At 39.6% G+C, this 22,173-nt stretch overlaps 1 protein-coding gene across 2 annotated transcripts in view; it reads left to right on the top strand.

Moving 5' to 3' along the window:
* Nucleotides 1-21,190, top strand: part of PARP8 (poly(ADP-ribose) polymerase family member 8) — a 416,167-nt gene extending 394,977 nt beyond the window's left edge. The window contains exons 23-28 of one of the 2 annotated variants that reach the window (XM_073622188.1): nucleotides 1,148-1,216; nucleotides 3,316-3,392; nucleotides 5,637-5,706; nucleotides 10,291-10,375; nucleotides 12,455-12,534; nucleotides 20,214-21,190. In XM_073622188.1, coding sequence (XP_073478289.1) covers nucleotides 1,148-1,216; nucleotides 3,316-3,392; nucleotides 5,637-5,706; nucleotides 10,291-10,375; nucleotides 12,455-12,534; nucleotides 20,214-20,230 — 398 coding nt within the window. In that variant the 3' untranslated portion in view covers nucleotides 20,231-21,190. Of the gene's footprint in view, nucleotides 1-1,147; nucleotides 1,217-3,315; nucleotides 3,393-5,636; nucleotides 5,707-10,290; nucleotides 10,376-12,454; nucleotides 13,714-20,213 lie in introns of those variants that run through there. The other variant, XM_073622196.1, reaches the window with a different exon arrangement.
* The last annotated feature ends 983 nt before the right edge of the window (nucleotides 21,191-22,173 follow it).

The following is a 22,173-nucleotide window of genomic DNA, read 5'->3' on the forward strand; positions in this document are numbered from 1 at the left end:
GCTAATGGAAGAAATACAAAATAACCATCAAACGCCCTGGGTCTTGAGCTCCATGCAAAATTTCAACGCATAGGGTGAGGAGGATGATGAGAAAAGTGAGGGATCAGCCCGCAATTACACGGGAGGAGCTTTTGAATGATCTCAAGGCACTTGGGACCACAGTCACCAAACTATTGATAATACAATACACCACCATGGATTGAAATCCTGCAGCGCCCGCAAGGTCCCCCTCCTCAAGAAGGCACATGTGCAGGCCCGTCTGAAGTTTGCCAATGAACATCTAAATGATTCAGAGCAGGACTGGGAGAAAGTGCTGTGGTCAGATGAAACCAAAATTGAGCTCTTTGGCATTAACTCGACTCGCCATGTTTGGAGGAAGAAAAATGCTGACTATGACTCTACCTCCGCTACAAAGCACGGAGGTAGAAACATTATGCTTTGGGCTGTTTCTCTGCTAAGGGTACAGGCTGACTTTGCCTCATTGAAGGGCCAATGGACGGGGCCAAGTATTGTAAAATCTTGGATGAGAACCTTCTTCCCTTCAGTCAGGTCACTGAAGATGGGTCGTGGATGGGTCTTCCAGCATGAAAATTACCCAAAACATTCCACCAAAGCAGCAAAGGTTTGGCTTAAGAAGAAGCACATTAAGGTAATGGAGTGACCTAGTCAGTCCCCAGACCTTAATCCTATAGAAAATTTGGAATTGCCAAGTGAACAGCTAAGAGACCTTAAGGATTTAGAGTAGATCTGTAAAGAAGAATGGACCAAAATCCCTCCTGAGATGTGTGCAAACCTGGTAACCACCTACAAGAAAAGTCACCTCTGTGCTTGCCAACAAGGGTTTCTCCACCAAGTACTAAGCCATGTTTTGCTTAGGGATCAAATACTTATTTTACTCACTGATCTGCGACTCAATTTATAGCATTTGTATCGTTTTTTTCTGAATTTTTGGTTGATATTCTATCTCTATCATATATTACCTATAATAAAATAAATAAAAATTATAGACCCTTAATTTCTTAAAAAATATGCAGGGGATCAAATAATTATTTCCCCCACTGTATGTGAAACGTAGTATGACAAATTCTTGTCTACATGATCCCTTACACAGAGAAAACCTTATTTTTATGGATGCATTATTTTACAGGGAAAGTCTACTCACAACGAAAAGGTCACACTTTAAAGGCACCAACATACAAAGAATTAATATTTGGAGGTAGGATTAGGACATATGTTTCAGTATCTGATATTTAGATTCAAGGTCTGCAAAAGGACAAAATTTACGTGTGACTGGGTGTACAAGGTGGCGAAGTTGAAACAGCCCAGCCTCACAGCCTGTGCCCAAGGGAGCATTCGAGTGTGGGATAGGCTATAGGGATTTAATGGATTAAAGATTACATTAGAGAGAGGGGGGCACAGGGAAGAGAGGGAGTATTTGGTGTGGCATGAGTGCCATATCCTCAATAAAAACAACATAGGGCCCAAACAGAGGCCATGGAGTTTGGGATCTGAAAACAATGCAGGCGACCATACAAGAGAGCAGGGATGAGCCGGGAACAAAGAGTCCATCTCAATCTCTGACCACCTATTCGGCGGGCATTAAACTGGACCAGGACACCACTGCATGGAGGTGGGAGGTCAGATAATATTTGTGAATGTCCAGGGCTCCCAGACCTCCACGGCTTCTTGGGGAAAAGATCATCGAGCTTGCCACTCTATGAACCGTCCTTCCAAATAAAATTAAGAAACCATAGTTTGAGCAATTTTAATTGGGCCATATGAATAGGGATAGGCAGGGTCTCAAAAAAATACAGTAATTTTAGCATAACTGACATTTTCAACACATTGATCCTACCTATCCAGGATATTGGGAGAGGATTCCAATGCGTCAACATGGCCTTGATGTCCTTGAACAGGGGGATATAATTGGCTGAGTATAGGGATGAGTACGATGGAGTAATTTGAACACCCAAGTACTTGAGAGAGGAGGTGCACCAACGATAAGGGTATAAGTTTTGAAACGATAAAAGGTCTGCAGGCGGTATATGTAGCTGTAGGGCTTCTGTTTTAGATGCGTTAATTTTGTATCCCGATAGAGAGCTAAACTGGGCTAGGAGAGCATGCAGGGATGGGAGGGAAATATGTAGGCTGGTAAGAGTCAGAAGTACATCGTCCGCAAATAGAGATAGCTTATATTCCCTATGATGCATGGGGACCCCTCGGATGTCAGGATGGGATCTTATAGCCTCTGCCAGGGGCTCTAGGCATAGGATGAAAAGAAGTGGGGAAAGAGGTCAACCCTGTCTAGTGCCATTAGACATTGGGAAGGGCCGGGACATAAAAGAAGCCATTTGGCTTCTGGATTGGAGTAAAGAATCTTTAAGGCCTAAAAAAAAGTCCAAAAAAAGGTCCAAAAGGAATATTGCTGCGTAGTAACAAGAAGGCCGGTACGGCCTAAAAAATACAAAAAGTACAAACATCAGGTGTAGGCCTGAGAGGCGTCCGCGTCTCAGGAATCCTCGGCTGCAGCCAGAGGACATGTGGGGGAGCAAAGCGATCTCCAACAAGGTGAAAACACGACGCTTCGCTGTGATGCTCCGCAGCTAGTGTTATCAAACCTGGAACTCCTCAGAACTTTGTAGAGATTAGCAAGTAGAAAGAACAAAAACAATTCAAAAACAGTTCAGAGCACCTCCATGGGTAAAAAAGGAGGGTGAAACAATCCCTTGAAGGGGTGAACAGGGAGTTGGATTCCCATGTGGGAAGAAAAAAACAGAAAGGATGACTCACAACTGATCAAGTAGGTAGCCTGGTACGTTGAGAGTGCTGAGGTGTGAAGTAGGCCCTCGATCCCCTTCCTCTCACGGGTGTTCAGATCTTAGAAGGAGCCAGCGGAGGGCGTGGGGTGGCAGGTGAGAGCTGACCATCTTTTGCAGGCAATGGTGGAAGGCCCAGGCGCTTGAGAAAGGCATCCCCTTCTTGCAGGTCACGGAGAACATGTTGGACACCATCCTTAGTAACATTGAGGCGAAAAGGGAAGCCCCAATAATAGGGGATCTTGTGTAGTTGAAGGTGAGAGGTGATGGGCGGTAGTGAGCGGCGTTTGGCCAGGGTGATTGGGGAGAGGTCGCTGAATAGTTGTATTTTGTCGAGATATAACTATTCTAACCACACAAAGACATCAAGAGAACTAAAAATATAATATATGCAAAAAATATATATTGATTTACATGGTAATTGGTATTTGCTATTTTATGAATTCTTCAGTTCAGCCTTAAGACATGATTTGCATATAAATGTACTTTTTCTAAACAGGGATGAACAAGAAGCAGCAGAAAGTGTCAGCCAAGGACGACCCACCATCAGGCAGTAAAAGCAGTAGTACAACACAGGTATCATCTAACTAACATGGCCCAGTACCTAAAGGGGTACTGAATTGTTCGGAGTAGAATGGGGTAAAGTGAGTATGATGTGATATTATCATTGTGTTCTAAAGTCCCATGTCACTTCTGATGGATGCAGCCATCCTTTAACTTTCTGTATGTATACTTTAGTACTCCTTCCGTGGAAGCAGTTTAGCCATTAGCACGGCAAATACTTTTTTTTAAAGTGTGTATGTCTGGACAAGAAGACATAAAAATCATATTCAGTACATTGCTGCAATATAATATAACTGGGTACTAACCTTTATAGGTAAAGTTAATCCATAGAAAATCCTATTGCCTCTTGGGGATCAGGAAGGAATTTTTGGAGCATGCTTTGCTGGGGTTTTTTGCCTTCTTCTAGATCAACTGTGGGTGAAGGAAAAGAAATTCCAAGATCTGCAGGATCAAATGTTTGAGGTCACCACATCCCAAGAATGTAGGAAAAACAAGAGAGCCCCTTAATGGGTGGGACTTTAAAAGTGACCAGAAACAATACTTGTATCATATAAAAAAGTTTTATTACAAAAATGGTCTATTCAGCAAAAAGACTTAAGTTGTGTACATTAACATTTGTATGGATTACGATACATATACAGACACATGTAGGCTTTATTGATGAACCCAACGTTTCTGGCTTGATGCCCTTCTTCAGGGATTTTTTAACATACATAGCCAGGTGTCTATTAGAGAAGCATATATATCAGTAAATGAACATTAATACAGACAATATATATGTATCAAAAATAGAATAAGAATAAAATTGAATAAAAGCACACAAAATGAACAGCATAGGTCATGTACCGAAGAATATTAGTAACCCATACAGTGTGAGAACTGAGAAGGTCCCAGGTCTGAGAAAATGGATGAATAAAACTGCTACCATGTGGCCCGACAATCCGCAAGGATATCTCAGCGAAGGTCCAGAGAAGGCCCCCAGCAAAGAATCAGATCAAATGATCTGAAGTAGGAGACAGGGTATATGGGGTATAATACAGTGTTACCAACAAGGTTTTATTGGGATTATAAGAATTTATACACAAAGGCACACTGGGTGGAAAACATACAGAGGAAAATCACCCAGAACAGGAGACATCCAGTATTTGCAAATCCCAAACTTGGCTGGAAAATTCCAACGGATATCCAGCCCAGGGAGTATACCTGTAGCAATGCATACGAATGGTAGGGTAGAGGGTGAGAACATATATAAAGCAAGACAACAGAGCACCGACATGTCTCAAAGTGTTGTGGTTTACCTTTGTTTGGTTGCACACCAAGTATGAAGGGGTGAAGAATTGTGTATATGGTATTGTATTTATTTTTATTTTTTGGTTGTACTAGATGGACTTGTGTCTTTTTTTCAACTTGACTAACTATGTGACTATGCAATACATGCAAAGTTCCCCATGTTTTGCAGAAAAATATGTTTATACTGCCAGAAATCCAGTGAACTCCTAATATCCTGCAGTGGGCTTACAGTATTAGTTCTGCAGCACTGAAATCCTGAGCACTTTTTTAAGCTCTGTCTGGTTTTCCCCTGCTGGCCTAAAGAACACCTACCCTTCTCTATCATAAAAGAATGGGGGTGTTCCCTGGTCCAGAAGGGGAGGACCCAGACAGGGCTCACAACACTGCTTGGGATTTTAGTGCAGAAAAGGTAGTTTTTTCAGCTAACTACAGGAAGTTAGTGCTCGCTGGATTTCTGGCAGGATTGATTGAAGTATTTTTCTGCACTTGCAGCGCTTTTAAAGAGACAAAACATAGGGAAATGTGCATGTATAGCAGGGATGTACTAAGCATGTTTCTTTCTGTTTTCTTTCTATTTTGACCAGACATACAGTTCTATTTATAAAAAAAAAGTCAGTGTGAATGTCTCAAGCATTTTCTAAGCTGTAACAAATAATCTCATATTTTACCTAATACGTTAATTTCCTATGATAATTATTGCCATCTTGTGGCCATAATGTGGTATTTTCTTGAAATATCACATTCAGGAAAATACCGCATTATGGCTACTAGATGGAGCTGGCAATCATAGGAAATAAACATATTAGGCAAAATACGGGATTATTCATGTGATTGTGATATGTACTGCTCAGTTTTAATTTCTGTTACAATAGTGTTCATATTGGTCAATTTTTTTTTTTTACTAAGCAAAAGTGGGTCTATGCTTATTGTCTTGGTAATTATGTTTTCATTTCCTCTGTTTCCTAGTCACAGAAAAAAGGACAACAATCCCAATTTTTGCAAAGCCGTAACTTGAAATGTATAGCCTTATGTGAAGGTATTTTTTTTAATAGTATTGTGTTTGTTGGTGGTTATATTCAGTGATAAACTGTGGTATGCAAGTCTCATCAATATCCTGGCTTGTAAAAGATGGCTTCCTATGGAGATAAGAAGTCCTCAAACTCAGGACACTCAACAGGCAAAAGTTGTCTCATTCACCCAATCACCAATATGATATGTTATATTATAATTAAGAAAAAAGAAATTAAGGAAAATAAAGGAAAATTGTAGTGCAACAATGTATATTATTATAATAATGCGACAAAACAAAAAATATCAGTGAAAAGTTTATCCCTATATGAATTCCATACAATAACTGGAATCAAAAGTACTTCATAGGGTTCATTCCATGATACTTAGTTACTTAGATACTTACATGATATTTAAATCATCCATAAGTGATCCATTTAACATGAAAACAATAGTGCTCCACTGCAGTGCTCACCACCTATCATTGCAACCTCTTACCTTCCAAAATACACTAAGGTAAGGTCTATCACGCTTTCCCACTGGGTAATGATTGTGCAGTATACTTCAAAACTGCTTCTGGTAAATCATCCATCCAAAGGCTCAGGATTCAGCTCATATAGCAAGTGGGAAAGAACAAAAGAACTCTCATGGAGTAAGCACGCAGTATTTTATTAAAACCACAAGACAAAGGACTACTCATAAAGCAGGTGCACTAAACTCCAGTGTGCATGCCAATTTAAATATTATCAAGTTGCCCCTATAACAGTGATGGCAAACCTTGGCACCCCAGAATTTTTGGAACTACATTTCCCATGATTCTCATGCACTCTGCAGTGTAAATGAGCATCATTGGAAATGTAGTTCCAAAACATCTGGGGTGCCAAGGTTCGCCATCACTGCCCTATAAGGATAAACGTCCATGGAAGAAAACTGTGAAATGGTGGCTGCTGGACTTTCGGGTGTGATGACGTCATAAGCTCTGCCTCCTGATGTGTTTCATCACATGACTTCCTCATTTTTCCTATGAGAAAGTCACAAGGTCACATGAGGAAACGCGTCAGCAAGAGGAGCTTATTACGTCATTACGTCCGGAAGTCCAGTAGTGGCCATTTTACCGTTTTCTTCCATGGAAGTTTATTCTTAAGGGGCATCTTGATTATATTTAAATTGTTTTTTTATCTTGTGCACTGGAGTTTAGCGCACCTGCTTTGTGAGTAGTCCTTTGTCTTGTGGTTTTAATAAAATACTGGGTGTTTATGTACTACACCATGAGAGTTCTTTTGTTCCTTCCCATTTGCTACTGGTCTTAATCCTGAGCCTTTGGATGGATGGATGGATGGATTATGTGCCAGAAGCAGTCTTGAAATATACTGCACAATCTTTACCCAGTATTTGGGAAAATGTGATAGACCTTACCTTAGTGTAGGTGAATTTTGGGAGGTAAGAGGTTGCAGTGATAGGTGGTGGGCACTGCGGTGGAGCACTATCGTTTTCATGTTAAATGGATCACTTATGGATGATTTATATAAGTACAGTGGGGCAAAAAAGTATTTGGTCAGCCACCAATTGTGCAAGTTCTCCCACTTAAAAAGATGAGAGAGACCTGTAATTGTCATCATAGGTATACCTCAACTATGAGAGACAAAATGTGGAAACAAAACCAGACAATCACATTGTCTGATTTTTGAAAGAATTTATTTGCAAATTATGGTGGAAAATAAGTATTTGGTCAATATCAAAAGTTCATCTCAATACTTTGTTATATATCCTTTGTTGGCAATGACAGAAGTCAAACGTTTTCTGTAAGTCTTCACAAGGTTGTCACACACTGTTGCTGGTATGTTGGCCCATTCCTCCATGCCGATCTCCTCTAGAGCAGTTATTTTTTGGGGCTGTTGCTGGGCAACACGGATTTTCAACTCCCTCCAAAGGTTTTCTATGGGGTTGAGATCTGGAGACTGTCTAGGCCACTCCAGGACCTTGAAATGCTTCTTACGAAGCCACTCCTTCGTTGCCCGGGCGGTGTGTTTGGGATCGTTGTCATGCTGAAAGACCCAGCCACGTTTCATCTTCAATGCCCTTGCTGATGGGAGGAGGTTTGCACTCAAAATCTCACGATACATGGCCTCATTCATTCTTTCATGTACACGGATCAGTCGTCCTGTTCCCTTTCCAGAGAAACAGCCCCAAAGCATAATGTTGCCACCCCCATGCTTCACAGTAGGTATGGTGTTCTTTGGTTGCAACTCAGCATTCTCTCTCCTCCAAACACAACGAGTTGTGTTTCTACCAAACAGTTCTACTTTGGTTTCATCTGACCAAGTGACATTCTCCCAATCCTCTTCTGGAAAATCCAAATGCTCTCTAGCAAACCTCAGACAGGCCCGGACATGTACTGGCTTAAGCAGGGGGACACGTCTGGCACTACAGGATCTGAGTCCCTGGCGGCATAGTGTGTTACTGATGGTAGCCTTTGTTACGTTGGTCCCAGCTCTCTGCGGGTCATTCACTAGGTCCCCCCCGTGTGGTTCTGGGATTTTTTCTCACTGTTCTTGTGATCATTTTGACCCCACGGGGTGAGATCTTGCGTGGAGCCCCAGATCGAGGGAGATTATCAGTGGTCTTGTATGTCTTCCATTTTCTAATTATTGCTCCCACACTTGATTTCTTCACACCAAGCTCCTTGCCTATTGCAGATTCAGTCTTCCCTTCGACAGCTCTTTGGTCTTCACCATAGTGGAGTTTGGAGTGTGACTGTTTGAGGTTGTGGACAGGTGTCTTTTATACTGATAACAAGTTCAAACAGGTGCCATTAATACAGGTAATGAGTGGAGGACAGAGGAGCCTCTTAAAGAAGAAGATACAGGTCTGTGAGAGCCAGAAATCTTGCTTGTTTGTAGGTGACCAAATACTTATTTCCACCATAATTTGCAAATAAATTCTTTCAAAAATCAGACAATGTGATTATCTGGATTTGTTTCCACATTTTGTCTCTCATAGTTGAGGTATACCTATGATGACAATTACAGGCCTCTCTCATCTTTTTAAGTGGGAGAACTTGCACAATTGGTGGCTGATTAAATACTTTTTGCCCCACTGTATCATGGAATGAACACTATGAAGCACTTTTGATTCCAGTTATTGTATGGACTTCATATATTTGATGAACCTTTTACTGATGTTTTTTGTTTTGTCACCTTATTATAGTGATATACATTGTTGTGTATTTACACTTTTGTGGGTGCGGGAACACACGACAGCTGCTGGTAGCAACATTTATTTATTATTTTTTTATATATATTGTATTTTTTGCATTTTTGTGATTTTTATTTTGTAGCAAGCTCAGGATATTTTGGTTTTAGTTCAAGGAATCATGGAAACCTATCCATTGTGCATCACCTGAAAATGAAGGACCAGACAGAGAAGAAGATGAGGACAACCTTTCATTTACAGTATATGGTGGTAAACACCAGGCCCTCAAGGACTGCTTGCTCATGCCTTTTTTTACTGCCATTTAGGTCGTCTTAAAAACCCTTAGAGAACCTTCTTTAACCCTCCTCAATCTTCACAAACCTATAGAGAATTACACATTACAAAGGGCCTGCTCAAGATCAGACTTTGGAGCTGTAAGTCAATATTTGCCTTTAGAGTTTTCAAAGTCTAACAATAACCTGGCTTGTAATAAATTACTATGACTTCCTATGAGACAGGAAGCCCTCATACTCCTGACACTTCCGGCTCCAAAGCCTGATCTCGTGCAGGCCCCTTGTAATGTGCAATTTTTTATATGTTAGTGAAGATTGAAGGGGTGGAGAAGGTTGTTGAGATCTTCAGCTCTTTTTTGCATATTGAACACTCCATATTTAGAAGCTTTCAAGGTGCCCAGGATGGCAATAAAAAAAATAAAAAATAACGAGCAAGCAATTCTTGTGGGCATCAGGTTTACCACCTGTCAAATGATTGTTTTTCCTTATGTTCTTCTCTGTCTGGGCATTCATTCAGGCTGTGTGAAAGGGATTGGTTTCCTTGATTTCACTTTTCTAAAGCTGGACAGCAGGCCAAAGGAAAAACAAAAAAGAACAGATTCCTCCATCCACACAAACAAGGTGGATAGTAGAATTCCCCTCACCAAAGCATTGGCCCAGTGCAGTAACTTTCCATGTCAGTCTCATTTCTGACTTTTTTATATATAACTATGTTCCTGGCTTAAAGAATATTTTTCAGATTTGCATTCCAGCAAATTCCTAATTTGTTAGTGAGGCTGCCAGTGAAAAACCAATAACAAGCCACAGTAGGTGGGAACTGATAGATTCATCAATTTTATGGCTACTGTGGTGCTGTAGGGAGAAGACTTGGCAAGCAGGAACATGGCACTGGTTGCTTTACCACACATGTGCACTTTCATATATTTTCCATTGACACAGATTCTCTCTCAGTTCTGCCTTGCCATTGTTCTAGGACTAGGTTATGGATTACGGCAGAAGTTGTGGATCATTGCAGTGTCACTCTTGGTGTCTGCAGTGTTGCTTTACTGTAGATCATGACTATTGCTGGAATAAATGTATCACTCTGTTACATATTATTACAATTTCTTTTCATTTTGTATTTGCAGTGATCACTTCACCAGAATTGCACAAACATGGGGAGATCTGGGTCGTTCCCACTACCGATCATGTCTGTACACGGTTCTTTTTTGTGTAAGTATCATACATTTACTGCACACAATATATCCTACACCACTCCACTCTGTAAACAGTGCAGTGCACTATATATTCTATACTGCTTCACTTTGTACACTGTGCTGTTCTTTATATACTCCATACAGTTCCACCTTGTACACTATGCTTCACACCAGGGGTCCCCAAATATTTTAAACAAGGGGCCAGTTTACTGTCCTTCAGACTGTAGGGGGGACAGACTGTGGCCATTGGGAGTAGAAAAGGTCCCGACATCAGTAGAAAAAACAATTGAACTGTACCCCATTGTTGGTGTCATTTTGCCCAGTTGTTGATTTTCTTGTGAGGAATTGTGTCCCATCGTTGGTGTCATTGGGGGGAATTGTGCCCCATCATTGATGTCATTTGGCCCAAGTCCTTGTGTCATTGGGAGGAATTGTGCCTCATTGCTGGTATCATTGGGCCCAGTTATTGATGTTATTAGGAGGAATTGTGCCCTTTCTTTGATGTCAGTGGTGGGGGGGAAATGTTGCCCTATTGTTGGATAAAAGCAATGCCTTATTGTTGGATAAAAGCAAGCAAAGGGCCGCATCTGACCCTCAGGCCGCAGCAGTTTGGAGACCACTGCTCTACACTGTACTCTACACCATTTTACTCTGTACACTATGCTGTACATTTTATACTCCACATTACTGATCTCTACATACTGTGCAAAACATTACTGTATATATTCCATGCTGCTCCACTTTGTACACTGTGTTATACAATCGATTTTCCACATGTCCACCTTCTGTATATTGTGCTGTACATCATATACTCCACTCAGCTCCACTATGTACACATAATGCTATACACCATCTATCCCACACAGCTTCACTCTGTGCACTATGCTCTAGACTGTACTCTACACCACTTTAATCTGTACACTATGCTGTATATTTTATACTCCTGTCTGACTACTGTACTGAATACTCTATATTCCACTCTGCTCCACTATGTACCCTGTGCTGTACAGTCTACATTTTACATGTCACCACTCTATAAACTGTGCTGTATATTATATACTCTACACTGCTCCAATCTATATTGTGCTGTATGTTAAATACTCAGTTGTGCTCCATTCTGTACACTATATTACACACTGTTCCATGCTTTCCTAAATCTCATATAGTCCACATCTACTTACCGTCTAATATGCCTAGTGCAATCAGTAAAGAATATGCATACACCCCATGGCTATCTGTAGGCATAAGCATATTATGAGGGTAAACTTTGGATACATTCCACAAAAATGAATTCCACAAAGGGAAAAAATTAAAATACCAAAATGATGATAGACCTGCTGGAGCTCGGGTCCCTAGAGCTTCCAGACATAGTACTAACCACCATAGTAATACACACCAACGATCTTTCACTGTCGGTGTCTTGTTGAACACAATAATACACCGGGTTCAATGGAAGTCTTGACAATAAAAGCATTCAGTTTTCAAACCAGAGTTGCTTGTCTGAAGTGCCGGTAGCTCCGATCCCTGTAGGAGAACTCTGGCCTAACTATGACTCTTTCAGTATACCAAATATAGAGAAAACTGAATGTAAATAATGTTATCATTTAGGATCTAATAATGATCAGAAGGGTTCTGGGGTTTTCACTTTGTGCTTTGAAGTGACTTAATTATTAACGTTTTTATTAACATTTTTATCTTTAATATATATTGTACATTTACATCAGGACTTGTCCTCAAGGAGCTTACAATCTAAGGTCCCTAACCGACATTTATACATACACATACTAGGACCAATTTAGACAAGAACCTATTGACCTACCAGCATGTCCTTGGAGTGTGCGAGGAAACCCACATAGGTGCAGGGAGAACATGCAAACTCCAGGCAGGTAGTGCCTTGGTTGGGATTCGAACCAACACACCTAGTGCTGCTAGGCAGAAGTACTAACCACTTAGCCGCTGTGCTGCCCCATATAATTTTTTTATTAATATATTATATATTATATAATTGTATTATTATTGTTTATATTATTATTATTTATAAATGTATTATTTATTAGCCTTTACTAATATTTTTATCTTTTTTTTTTTTGTGAAGCTACGAAGATGGTCAAGTAGGAGATACAAGCATCAACACACAAGAGCCAAGTAGCTATAAAGAGATTCTTCGAGTCATCGGTAACCAAACAGCTACTGGATAAAATTCATCATTCATTGAATGTGGGGGCTTCATCAGTATCAAAGCTGGACTTTGTACTGACGTATATTAGGAATCTATTTGTTTATTACTCTTTATTGTTATTACACACAGATGTACACATTTAAAATTATCCTTTTGTTTCCTGTTTTAAACATTTGACCGTTATGAGGCTTATTTACTGGTACAACAGAATCATTTCATATGAAATTATATAATATACTGTGGTTTCTACAAGACAGTCTAACATAAATCAGAGGCAGTAACTGGATTTGTGATAATAAGTTTCTTAGTTCTTTATGTCAAACGGTTCTAATTTCTACTAAGAATAGCTAAGGGTTTTCCTTGCAATAAACAAACCGAAATGTTTATTGATTTTATGCTGAACTTAATTGGAATATAATATTATTATTGTAATATGTGAAGTGCTTCTCTGGAAGTCAGGTTCAAATGTTCACCATAAGTACTGTAGATAGAATTTGCAAAACTTTTATTTGGTTACAGACGGTATTATATAATAAACGGTATGACAGAACTCTTCTATTGATGTTTTAGGGTACTCTGTACTGGCGTCATAATTTTGGCGCCAATGTACTGGCATCTAAATTTTATATTTCCTTTGTTTTTTACATTTATGTTACTTAATTTTTGGCTTTCCATGCTTGTCAGTTGCAAGAGAAGTGAACAAGAAATGTCTGTGGAGACTCATTTTAAAGGGAACGTATAGTGTATTTTCAGTGAGAACAGATTTTTAGTTATTGCAGTGTTTAACTTAAGCTAATTTTTCATTTGATTTTCAACTTTTAACAAGTCTGTTCTTCCATTTTTTTATTAACTTGAAAATATAGTAAATTGTAAATGAGCCACTAGAGGGAGCATTCACTCAGTTTGTAATCATTATGCCTCCCTTTTTAGAGCCACTCTGTCACTATATTAAAAAAACTTTTAAAAAAATGCATCCTTTAAAGAAAATCATTAATATTTACCATTCCTGAAACCCGAGCTGCCCATCTTCTTTCTCTCCTGAAGGGCTAAGCTAGCTGCACCCTGTAAAGAAAATAATTAATACTTACCTGTCCTGCTGTTCAAGCCATCCATCTTCACTCTCTTCAAGAGCTAAGCTAGCTGAACAGTCTATAGCAGTGATAATGAACCTTGGCACCCCAGATGTTTTGGAACTACATTTCCCATGATGCTCATGCACTCTGCAGTGTAGTTGAGCATCATGGGAAATGTAGTTCCAAAACATCTGGGGTGCCAAGGTTCACCATCACTGGTCTATAGCATCTGACACTTTTGGGTTTGGATTCTTAGTCTTTGGTGTGTTGAATTTTTAGTCCCCCGCTGTTTGCTGTGGTTCGTTTCACTGGCCCCTGTGTCCTGTACTGAAGTATGAGCTGGTGGAAGGAACCACAGCGCACGCAAGGGGGGGCGGTATTTTCAGAATGAACCTTCTTTACTCTTTAGTCAACCTTTCCATACTTTTGGATGCATTTACTAAAGCAGTAGAGAAGGTTCGCTTTACAATGTGAGCGAAAGGAAGCATAAAATGTAAAGATGTGTTTACTTCAAGCGTGCAATCATGTGCAAGCAATACGTTCCCTTGCAAATGATTAGGTATTCAAAGTGAATATAGCTTCACCTTATGTACTAAGTGAAGACTCTAGTAAATCAAACCTGCATTGTAAGAAGTAGCGGGACAGCACATCTGTTTGTTTTCCTCTGCAAAGCAGGAAGCAGAACCTGCCTCTGTAATAAGAAAATATGCTTGCCTCATACACATACAGGGGGTCCCCTAGTTACAAACATCTGATTTACAAACGACTCCTACTTACAAACGGAGGGAGACAACAGGAAGTGAGAGGAAATCTACCCCTAGGAGAGGAACATTTTCTCCTGTAAGAGATATTATGGGGAAAAGGTACCTCCACTGATGCTTTATCACCAAGGCTTGTTTCCACAACAACCCAAAATTTTCAAAATCCAATTGTTACTGGGACAGAAAGTGAGGTGAAATCTTCTGAACAGGGGCACAGACAGCAAAACAAATGGTACAAGGGTGTTAACCCTTCCTTATGATATCCAAAAAGCTTGAAAATAGTTTTTTTGGCTGGAGCTACACTTAAAAAATGTACTTGTTCCGACTTACAAACAGAATCTACTTAAGAACAAACCTACAGTCCCTAACTTGTTTGTAACCCAGGGACCCGCTGTATATAATTTCAAAGCATACATAGAAACAAGTAAAAAAATAACATGCATAGATGTTATGGTTTACACTAAACAGGAGTAATTACGTGTGTATTTAAAATATCAATCAAAAGCCTATATATTCCCTCTGAAAGCATTTACATTGCAGTTAAAATCTACTTTTTTAATCATTTCACCCCAGAAAGGTTTATCAAACACTTTACAAAACACAACAGGTAAGCACATTTACATGTAAAATGAACATATCAAAGAAAGCATCGGAAGCATTTTTGGGATTATGATGTTATTTAATTTCTTTTTTCTGCTTTTCCTGTTGGGTTCCACCTTTTTTATTATAATCATTAGTCATTGGAGAAGCAGATGAAGGGTCCATGTACTTTTTTAAACCTATTTTCCTTCATTCTTTTCTACTTTTGTTTGATGGCCAATGAGCTAAAAATGGACAAGTCAAATGAAATACTAAAAGCTAAAAAAGTGAAGTGCGCTTTTTTTTTTTTTTTTTTTTTTTTTTTTTTAGTTTGTGTGCTTTGGGAGATTTAATAACTTAATAATAATCCTTGCTTTTGAAACTTTGATAAAATAGAGATCTAAGCAGCTCTGCCATTATGAAATATAGAAATGGTTCTTTTGTTTAGACCAGAATTCATCCATGTAAAGCAGTGATCATAAACCCAGTCCTCAGGGCCCACTAACAGGCCAGGTTTTATGTATTACCTTGGGGGGATGCAGACTAGAATACTGCAATCACTGAGCAGCAAATGATATCACCTGTGATGTATTTCAGTTATCTTGCAAACCTGGCCTGTTAGTGGGTCCTGAGGACTGGAGTCGATGACCACTGATGTAAAGAACCAACAGATTGCCTATCAATACCTACTGTCAGCTACATATTAGATTTTCATAGAGTAGTCATTTGATGAACTGATTAAGGCCTCATGTACACTGCTGCTGGTAAACAGACGTTTAGGAGCAGTTGGGCATTTTTTTTTTCAACTGCTCCTGAACTCTCCTCTATATTATCTTATCTGTCCATGTACACAGGGTCGTTTATAGTAATTTCTAGGCAGTTGCGTTTAGAGGCTTTTTTGGAACCCAAAAAAATGTGTTCAGAAGCTGTGTTTAGAGGCATTTCAAACGCCAAACACGGCTAAACGCGGTAACTTGTGTTTAGCCCCGTTCCGTTTACAGGCGTTTTTCATTTTTGGCTATTTTGAAAAGTAAAAAAGTAAAAAAATGTGTAAAATATGTGTTTGGATCAACACATGACAAACAAATGCTGCGATGCAAAGTAATTTTCCAGGAGGAATTGAATTAAATCAGTTTCCTTGTTGCTGTTGGTGATAACACCTCAGAAAAAAACTCATGTCAGCTAAAAAGAAAAAGAACCTTTTTACTGGAATTCGTATTTCCTGGAATAACACTTTTTGGTCTCCAGACTGGTTGTATTTGTAATAGGGCAATGGCCAACTGATGGAATGATCTTGAGTCTAGTAAGCTATGGTTGTCCATTCTACCCCAGACCTGTAGAAGGTGTGGACCCCCAGTAAAATGATCTATTATTGTTTTTTGGTTCTAGCTCGCCTTTGTATTAGAAGACTAATGTCATTCATTAAACTGTATATCTAGCATTCAAACAGGCATTTTATGGAATGTGGTAGCCTTGCTATCTTCAGAATGTTGAGCAAAGCATATTTTGCATATAATATTTTCTGTAACCTTTAACACAGAATGGGGAACATGACACGTGTTTAATCGAACTAGTCACGCTTTAACCCGTTTGTGAAGGTTCTCTTTAATCCAGGTCTTGGGGTAGTCACTAGTAGTAGTTTATCTTATTCAACTGGACTTGTTCTGTAAAGTTGAAGACCTTTTTCCAGTAGCTTTATTAGAACTAAAAACAACAGGTTGGATAAGCTCTACAAAGGGGTTGATGTGCTAAAACTGGAGAGGGCAAAATCTGGTGCAGCTCTGCATAGAAACCAATCAGCTTCCAGGTTTAAGGCTAGGTTTCCACTAGTGCGTCCCCAAAGTCGCGCGATTTTGCCGCGATTTTTTACCGCGATTTTACCGCGACTTTTTACCGCAATTTGAAGCAATGCCTGTATCTATAGACCTCAAGTCGCATCAAAGTGGGACCAAAGTAGTGCAGGGACTACTTTGAAGTCGCTGCGACTTGAAGTCGCACAGATATGAACGGTACTCATTGGAAATCATGGGAAACAATTTGTCATGCGACTTTTCAGTCCCAAGTCGCATGAAAAGTCGCACTAGTGGAAACAGAGCCTTATTGTCAAAGCTTGATTGAACAAGCTGAAGCTGATTGGCTACCACGCACAGGTGCACCAGATTTTGCTCTCTCCAGTTTTAGTAAATCAACCCCAGTGTCTTCAGTATTAAAGAATACGTCCAACTGAATGTGACTATTACTAGCTACACATTTACATGTATTTTAAAGCTGCCAATAAGAAAGTGTAACCCAACAGATTATGGTCAAGTGGGCCAAAAGCCTCCAGGCAGTGCAGTGCCTATTAAAAGCCTTCTACATGGGCTGAACCAGAGAAATCCATGGGTTCCCCCATTCATACTAAACAGCGTGGATGGAGAAACCTGCTGCCAGCTATTGTATTCTGACAGCTAACACCCACAGCTGTCAGAATACCTGAACAGTGACTGCTTATGCAGCGGCTACAGTTACTATTCGGCCAACTTTTTTCTGCCCAGCTTCTTCGATTTTAGGTGGACAGAAATCAGATATAATTCAAGCTGTGTATGACCAGCTTTAAAATAGGAGGTATCTATATGTCTTTTCTTTACATCACAAAAGTAAGGTGTTTATTCACCCCCTTATTACTATGTTCTGTGAAGGAATGAGACCTGTACATACAGGGGAGTTTATTTACTAAAGGAAAATCCACTTTGCACTACAAGTGCACTTGGAAGTGCAGTCGCTGTAGATCTGAGGGTGGCATGCAAGGAAAAAAAAAAATAGCATTTTTGCTTATACATGATTGGATGATAAAATCAGCAGAGCTTCCCCTCATTTCAGATCTTCCCCTCAGATCTAAAGCGACTGCACTTCCAAGTGCACTTGTAGTGGCAAAGTGAATTTGCCTTTAGTAAATCAACCCCATTGTGTTCTAAGTAAAACCGCAGATGAACTTGCATTTTCTCTCCTATGACAAAGCACTTAATACAATGTAGTAACTTGCATACAATCCCTACTTCACAGTGATTACATTCAAATGTAACAATACTATGTTATTAGAATACTATAAATTCTACCGAATTCTTCTTCTTTGTATATAGATAGATCTAGTATGTAGATATAAGTGCTCTCTTTGTACAAAACACTTTCTTCCAGGTTCTCATTTAAAAAAAAAAAAGGAATGCAAAAATGCAACACTCAAACAAACATGAAAAAATATTGGATACGATTTAACATATGTCCCATAAGAAAAATATGCTATGATTAAAAACAAATAAAGTCCAGTGACAAAGTAGTTGCTGGAAGTATTGGTCCTCCACCAATGAAGTAATATCACACTGGGGGTTATTTACTAAAGGCTAATCCACTTTGCACTACAAGTGCACTGCAAATGCACTTAAAAGAAGTGCATTGGAAGTGCAGTCTCTGTAGATCTGAGGGATTTACAGCTACTGCACTCCCAAGTTCACTTTCAGTGCAAAGTATATTTGCCTTTCGTAAATACTCCCAACCCCCCCCCCCCCCCCCCGTGTAGTAAATGGTTGTTCCATCCATATAACCTCCTAGTAGTGAGACTCAGGAAGATCTACTCTCATATATGATCTCTCCTAAGACCATCATCCTCTCCCATCCATGAGAAAATCACCAACAGAGAGAAAAATCTCATAGCGTAGTATTTATTGGTGAAGATTGTAAAATGATGGCCAACCCTAATGCTTGCAATTAAAAAGACTTAGTTCTCCACCAACTTTTGAAATTACCACTACTTTACAATATACACTATATTACCAAAAATATTGGGACACCTGCCTTTGCACACACATGAACTTTAATGGCAACCCAGTCTTAGTTCGTAGGGTTCAATATTGAGTTGGCCCACCCTTTGTATCTCTAACAGCTTCAGCTCTTCTGGAAAGGCTGTCCACAAGGTTTTGAAGTGTGTCTATTTGACTATTGCTTTATACACTGGTCCAAATCATTTGGTGAAGGGGGATTATGGTGTGGGGTTGTTTTTCAGGGATTGGGCTTGGCCCCTTACTTCAGTGAAGGGAACTCTTAAGTCGTTAGGATACCAAGACATTTTGGACAATTTCATGCTCCCAACTTTGTGGGTATCAGTTTGGAGGTGGCCCCTTCCTGTTCCAACATAACTGCTCGCCAGTGCACAAAGCAAGGTCCATAAAGACATGGATGAGTGAGTGGAGGAACTTGTGGAGGAACTTGACTGACTTGCACAGAGTCCTGGCTTCAACCCGATAGAACACCTTGGGGATGAATTAGAGCGGAGACTGTGAGCCAGACCTTTCGTCCAACTTCAGTGCCTGACCTCACAAATGCTCTTCTGGAAGAATGGTCAAACATTTCCATAGACACACTCCTAAACCTTGTGGACAGCCTTCCCAGAAGAGTTGAAGCTGTTATACCTGCAAAGGGTAGGCCAACTCAATATTGAACCCTACAGATGAAGACTGGGATGCCATTAAAGTTCATGTGCGTGTAAAGGCAGACGTACCAATACTTTTGGTAATATAGTGTATATAAGACCCTGTAGACAGAGGGAGCCAAAGTTGGAAATCTGCAGGGATCAATACACACTGGGCTTGATTAAATTAAAGTGGATATAAAGGCAAAAGTTTTTTTACCTTAATGCATTCTCTGCATTAAGGCAAAAAAACCTTTCAATTGTTGCTTCCCCAAGCCCCCACGTAAACACTTAACCCTGGTCTTGATTCAGAGCAGATCTTCTCCATTTTCTCTTGCTTCTTACAAGACACAAGGCTCCTGCTGCTATCAGTCTAATCCTGTGAGGATGGAGCGGGGGGGGCTGAGCCGGGCTATTTGTGTCTATAGACCCACACAGCCCTGCTCAGAATCAAGCCCACAGAATCAATTGCCCCCATAGCAAGTGGCTTGCTATGAGGAAACTCGGAGAAGAGGAGCCATGATCGCCGATGGAGGACCCCAGAACCATTGCACAGAGCAGGTAAGTATGACATGTTTGTCATATAAAAAGTGTAACCTTTACAAGTGTTCAGTGATGTGAAGTGTCTGTGCACCTCAAACATCCAATCAACTGCAAGGGAATTTGAAAAAAGAATTGCTTTTCTTGCATGTATGTATGCTTGAGCACAGATGCACTTTAAAGGCAGACATGTAAAACACACCAGCTTTGCATCTATTAAAGGAATAAATAAATATATTGCAAATGCAACCATTATAATGTATATGTTTACATTTATCTAGATTTCAACCTCCAGTAATCCCCTAATCCCCTGCACAACAACACTTAGACGGAGACAAAGAGGGGCAGTATTTGGAGCCAATCAGTTGCCATCCAGTCACATGTGCTGCCAAGGAGTATGCTGACAGAAGGAGAGAGCAGAGAGATGTCCTTATCAGTCTATTACTGTTCCTTCACTGTCCAGGCTGTGTGTGCTTAACTTTATTTCATGGTACTTCACACTTTAGTATACCAGGCTTTTGAAATACTTTGTGAAGTGATCCTTAAATGAACATGTGCTGAAGTGTTTGGCACTCAGTTGTGCATGCCCTTTAATTGTTTTTTAACATTAATGGATGTAAAAGTTCCAGGAACTCGTCAGAATCTGCAGGTTTTTAAGCGAGAATATTTTCTAATATAGCTGACTCTTGTTTCGATGATCCCATAGAGGAATACTGCCAAATGTCATCTGCAAGCCCCATATTGCATTTTCTTTGCAGTGAACAGATGAATTCTATATAATAGTTATGAATGTTACAAGCAGCAGCCATAACGTAGGCTCTATACATTCCACTCCACAGACATCCAGTTCATTCATAAGCTATTTTCAGATTTTTTTTTTCTCTTTTTCTAAAACAAGTCCATAAAGTCTGATATCAAACAGCACAACTAATATCGGCGGATTCTTCCATACAAACTGCCTTTGTGAAGGGCTAACCGCAATTAAAAACCAACGCAAATGATTACAATTAAAGCAGGTGTCAAATTCAAATCTCACCAAAATAATGATATGGTGTCTGACTTTATATTTTTTAACAAAATTAATTGTATAACATAAAAACAGTGACTGGATCAAACATTGCACTTTTTAAAGCCCAACTCCAGCCAAAACTCAACCCTCTGTAGAGCTTTTACTGCTCGCTCTGTCCCCATTGAGGAGACCAGGAAATATCAAGTAAACTTCCCCAACAGAGACACAGCTATATATATATATATATATATATATATATATATATATATATATAGTATAGTATATACTTATCTTTATATATATATATATATATATATATATATGTATACTGTGTATATTTATACATATCTATATATATACTTATCTTTATATATATATATATATATATATATATATATATATATATATATATATATATATATATATATATATATACTGTGTATATTTATACATATCTATCTATCTATATATATATATATATATATATATATATACACTATATTACCAAAAGTATTGGGGCACCTGCCTTTACATGCACATGAAATTTAATGGCATCCCAGTCTTAGTCCGTAGGGTTCAATATTGAGTTGGCCCACCCTTTGCAGCTGTAACAGCTTCAACTCTTCTGGGAAGGCTGTCCACAAGGTTTAGGAGTGTGTCTATGGGAATGTTTGACCATTCTTCCAGAAGTGCATTTGTGAGGTCAGGTACTGATGTTGAAGGATAAAGGCCTGGCTCGCAATCTCCGCTCTAATTTATCCGAAAGGTCAGTTAAGTTAAGGCCAGTTAAGATCTTCCACCCCAAACTCGCTAATTCATGTCTTTATGGACCTTGCTTTGTGCACTGGTGCGCAGTCATGTTTGAACAGGAAGGGGCAATCTCCAAACTGTTCCCACAAAGTTGGGAGCATGAAATTGTCCAAAATGTCTTGGTATGCTGATCCCCTAAGATTTCCCTTCACTGGGACTAAGGGGCCAAGCCCCAACCCCTGAAAAACAACCCCACACCATAATCCCCCCTCCACCAAATGATTTGGACCAGTGCACAAAGCAAGGGCAATAAAAGCATGGATAAGTGAGTTTGGGGTGGAGGAATTTGACTGGCCTGCACAGAGTCGTAACCTCAACCCGATAGAACACCTTTGGGGTGAATTAGAGCGGAGATTGCGAGCCAGGACTTCTCGTTCACATCAGTGCCTGACCTCATAAATGCACTTCTGGAAGAATGGTAA

The sequence above is a fragment of the Aquarana catesbeiana genome, linkage group LG01 (assembly GCF_042186555.1).
Source record: "Aquarana catesbeiana isolate 2022-GZ linkage group LG01, ASM4218655v1, whole genome shotgun sequence".
Taxonomy (NCBI): Eukaryota; Metazoa; Chordata; class Amphibia; order Anura; family Ranidae; genus Aquarana; species Aquarana catesbeiana.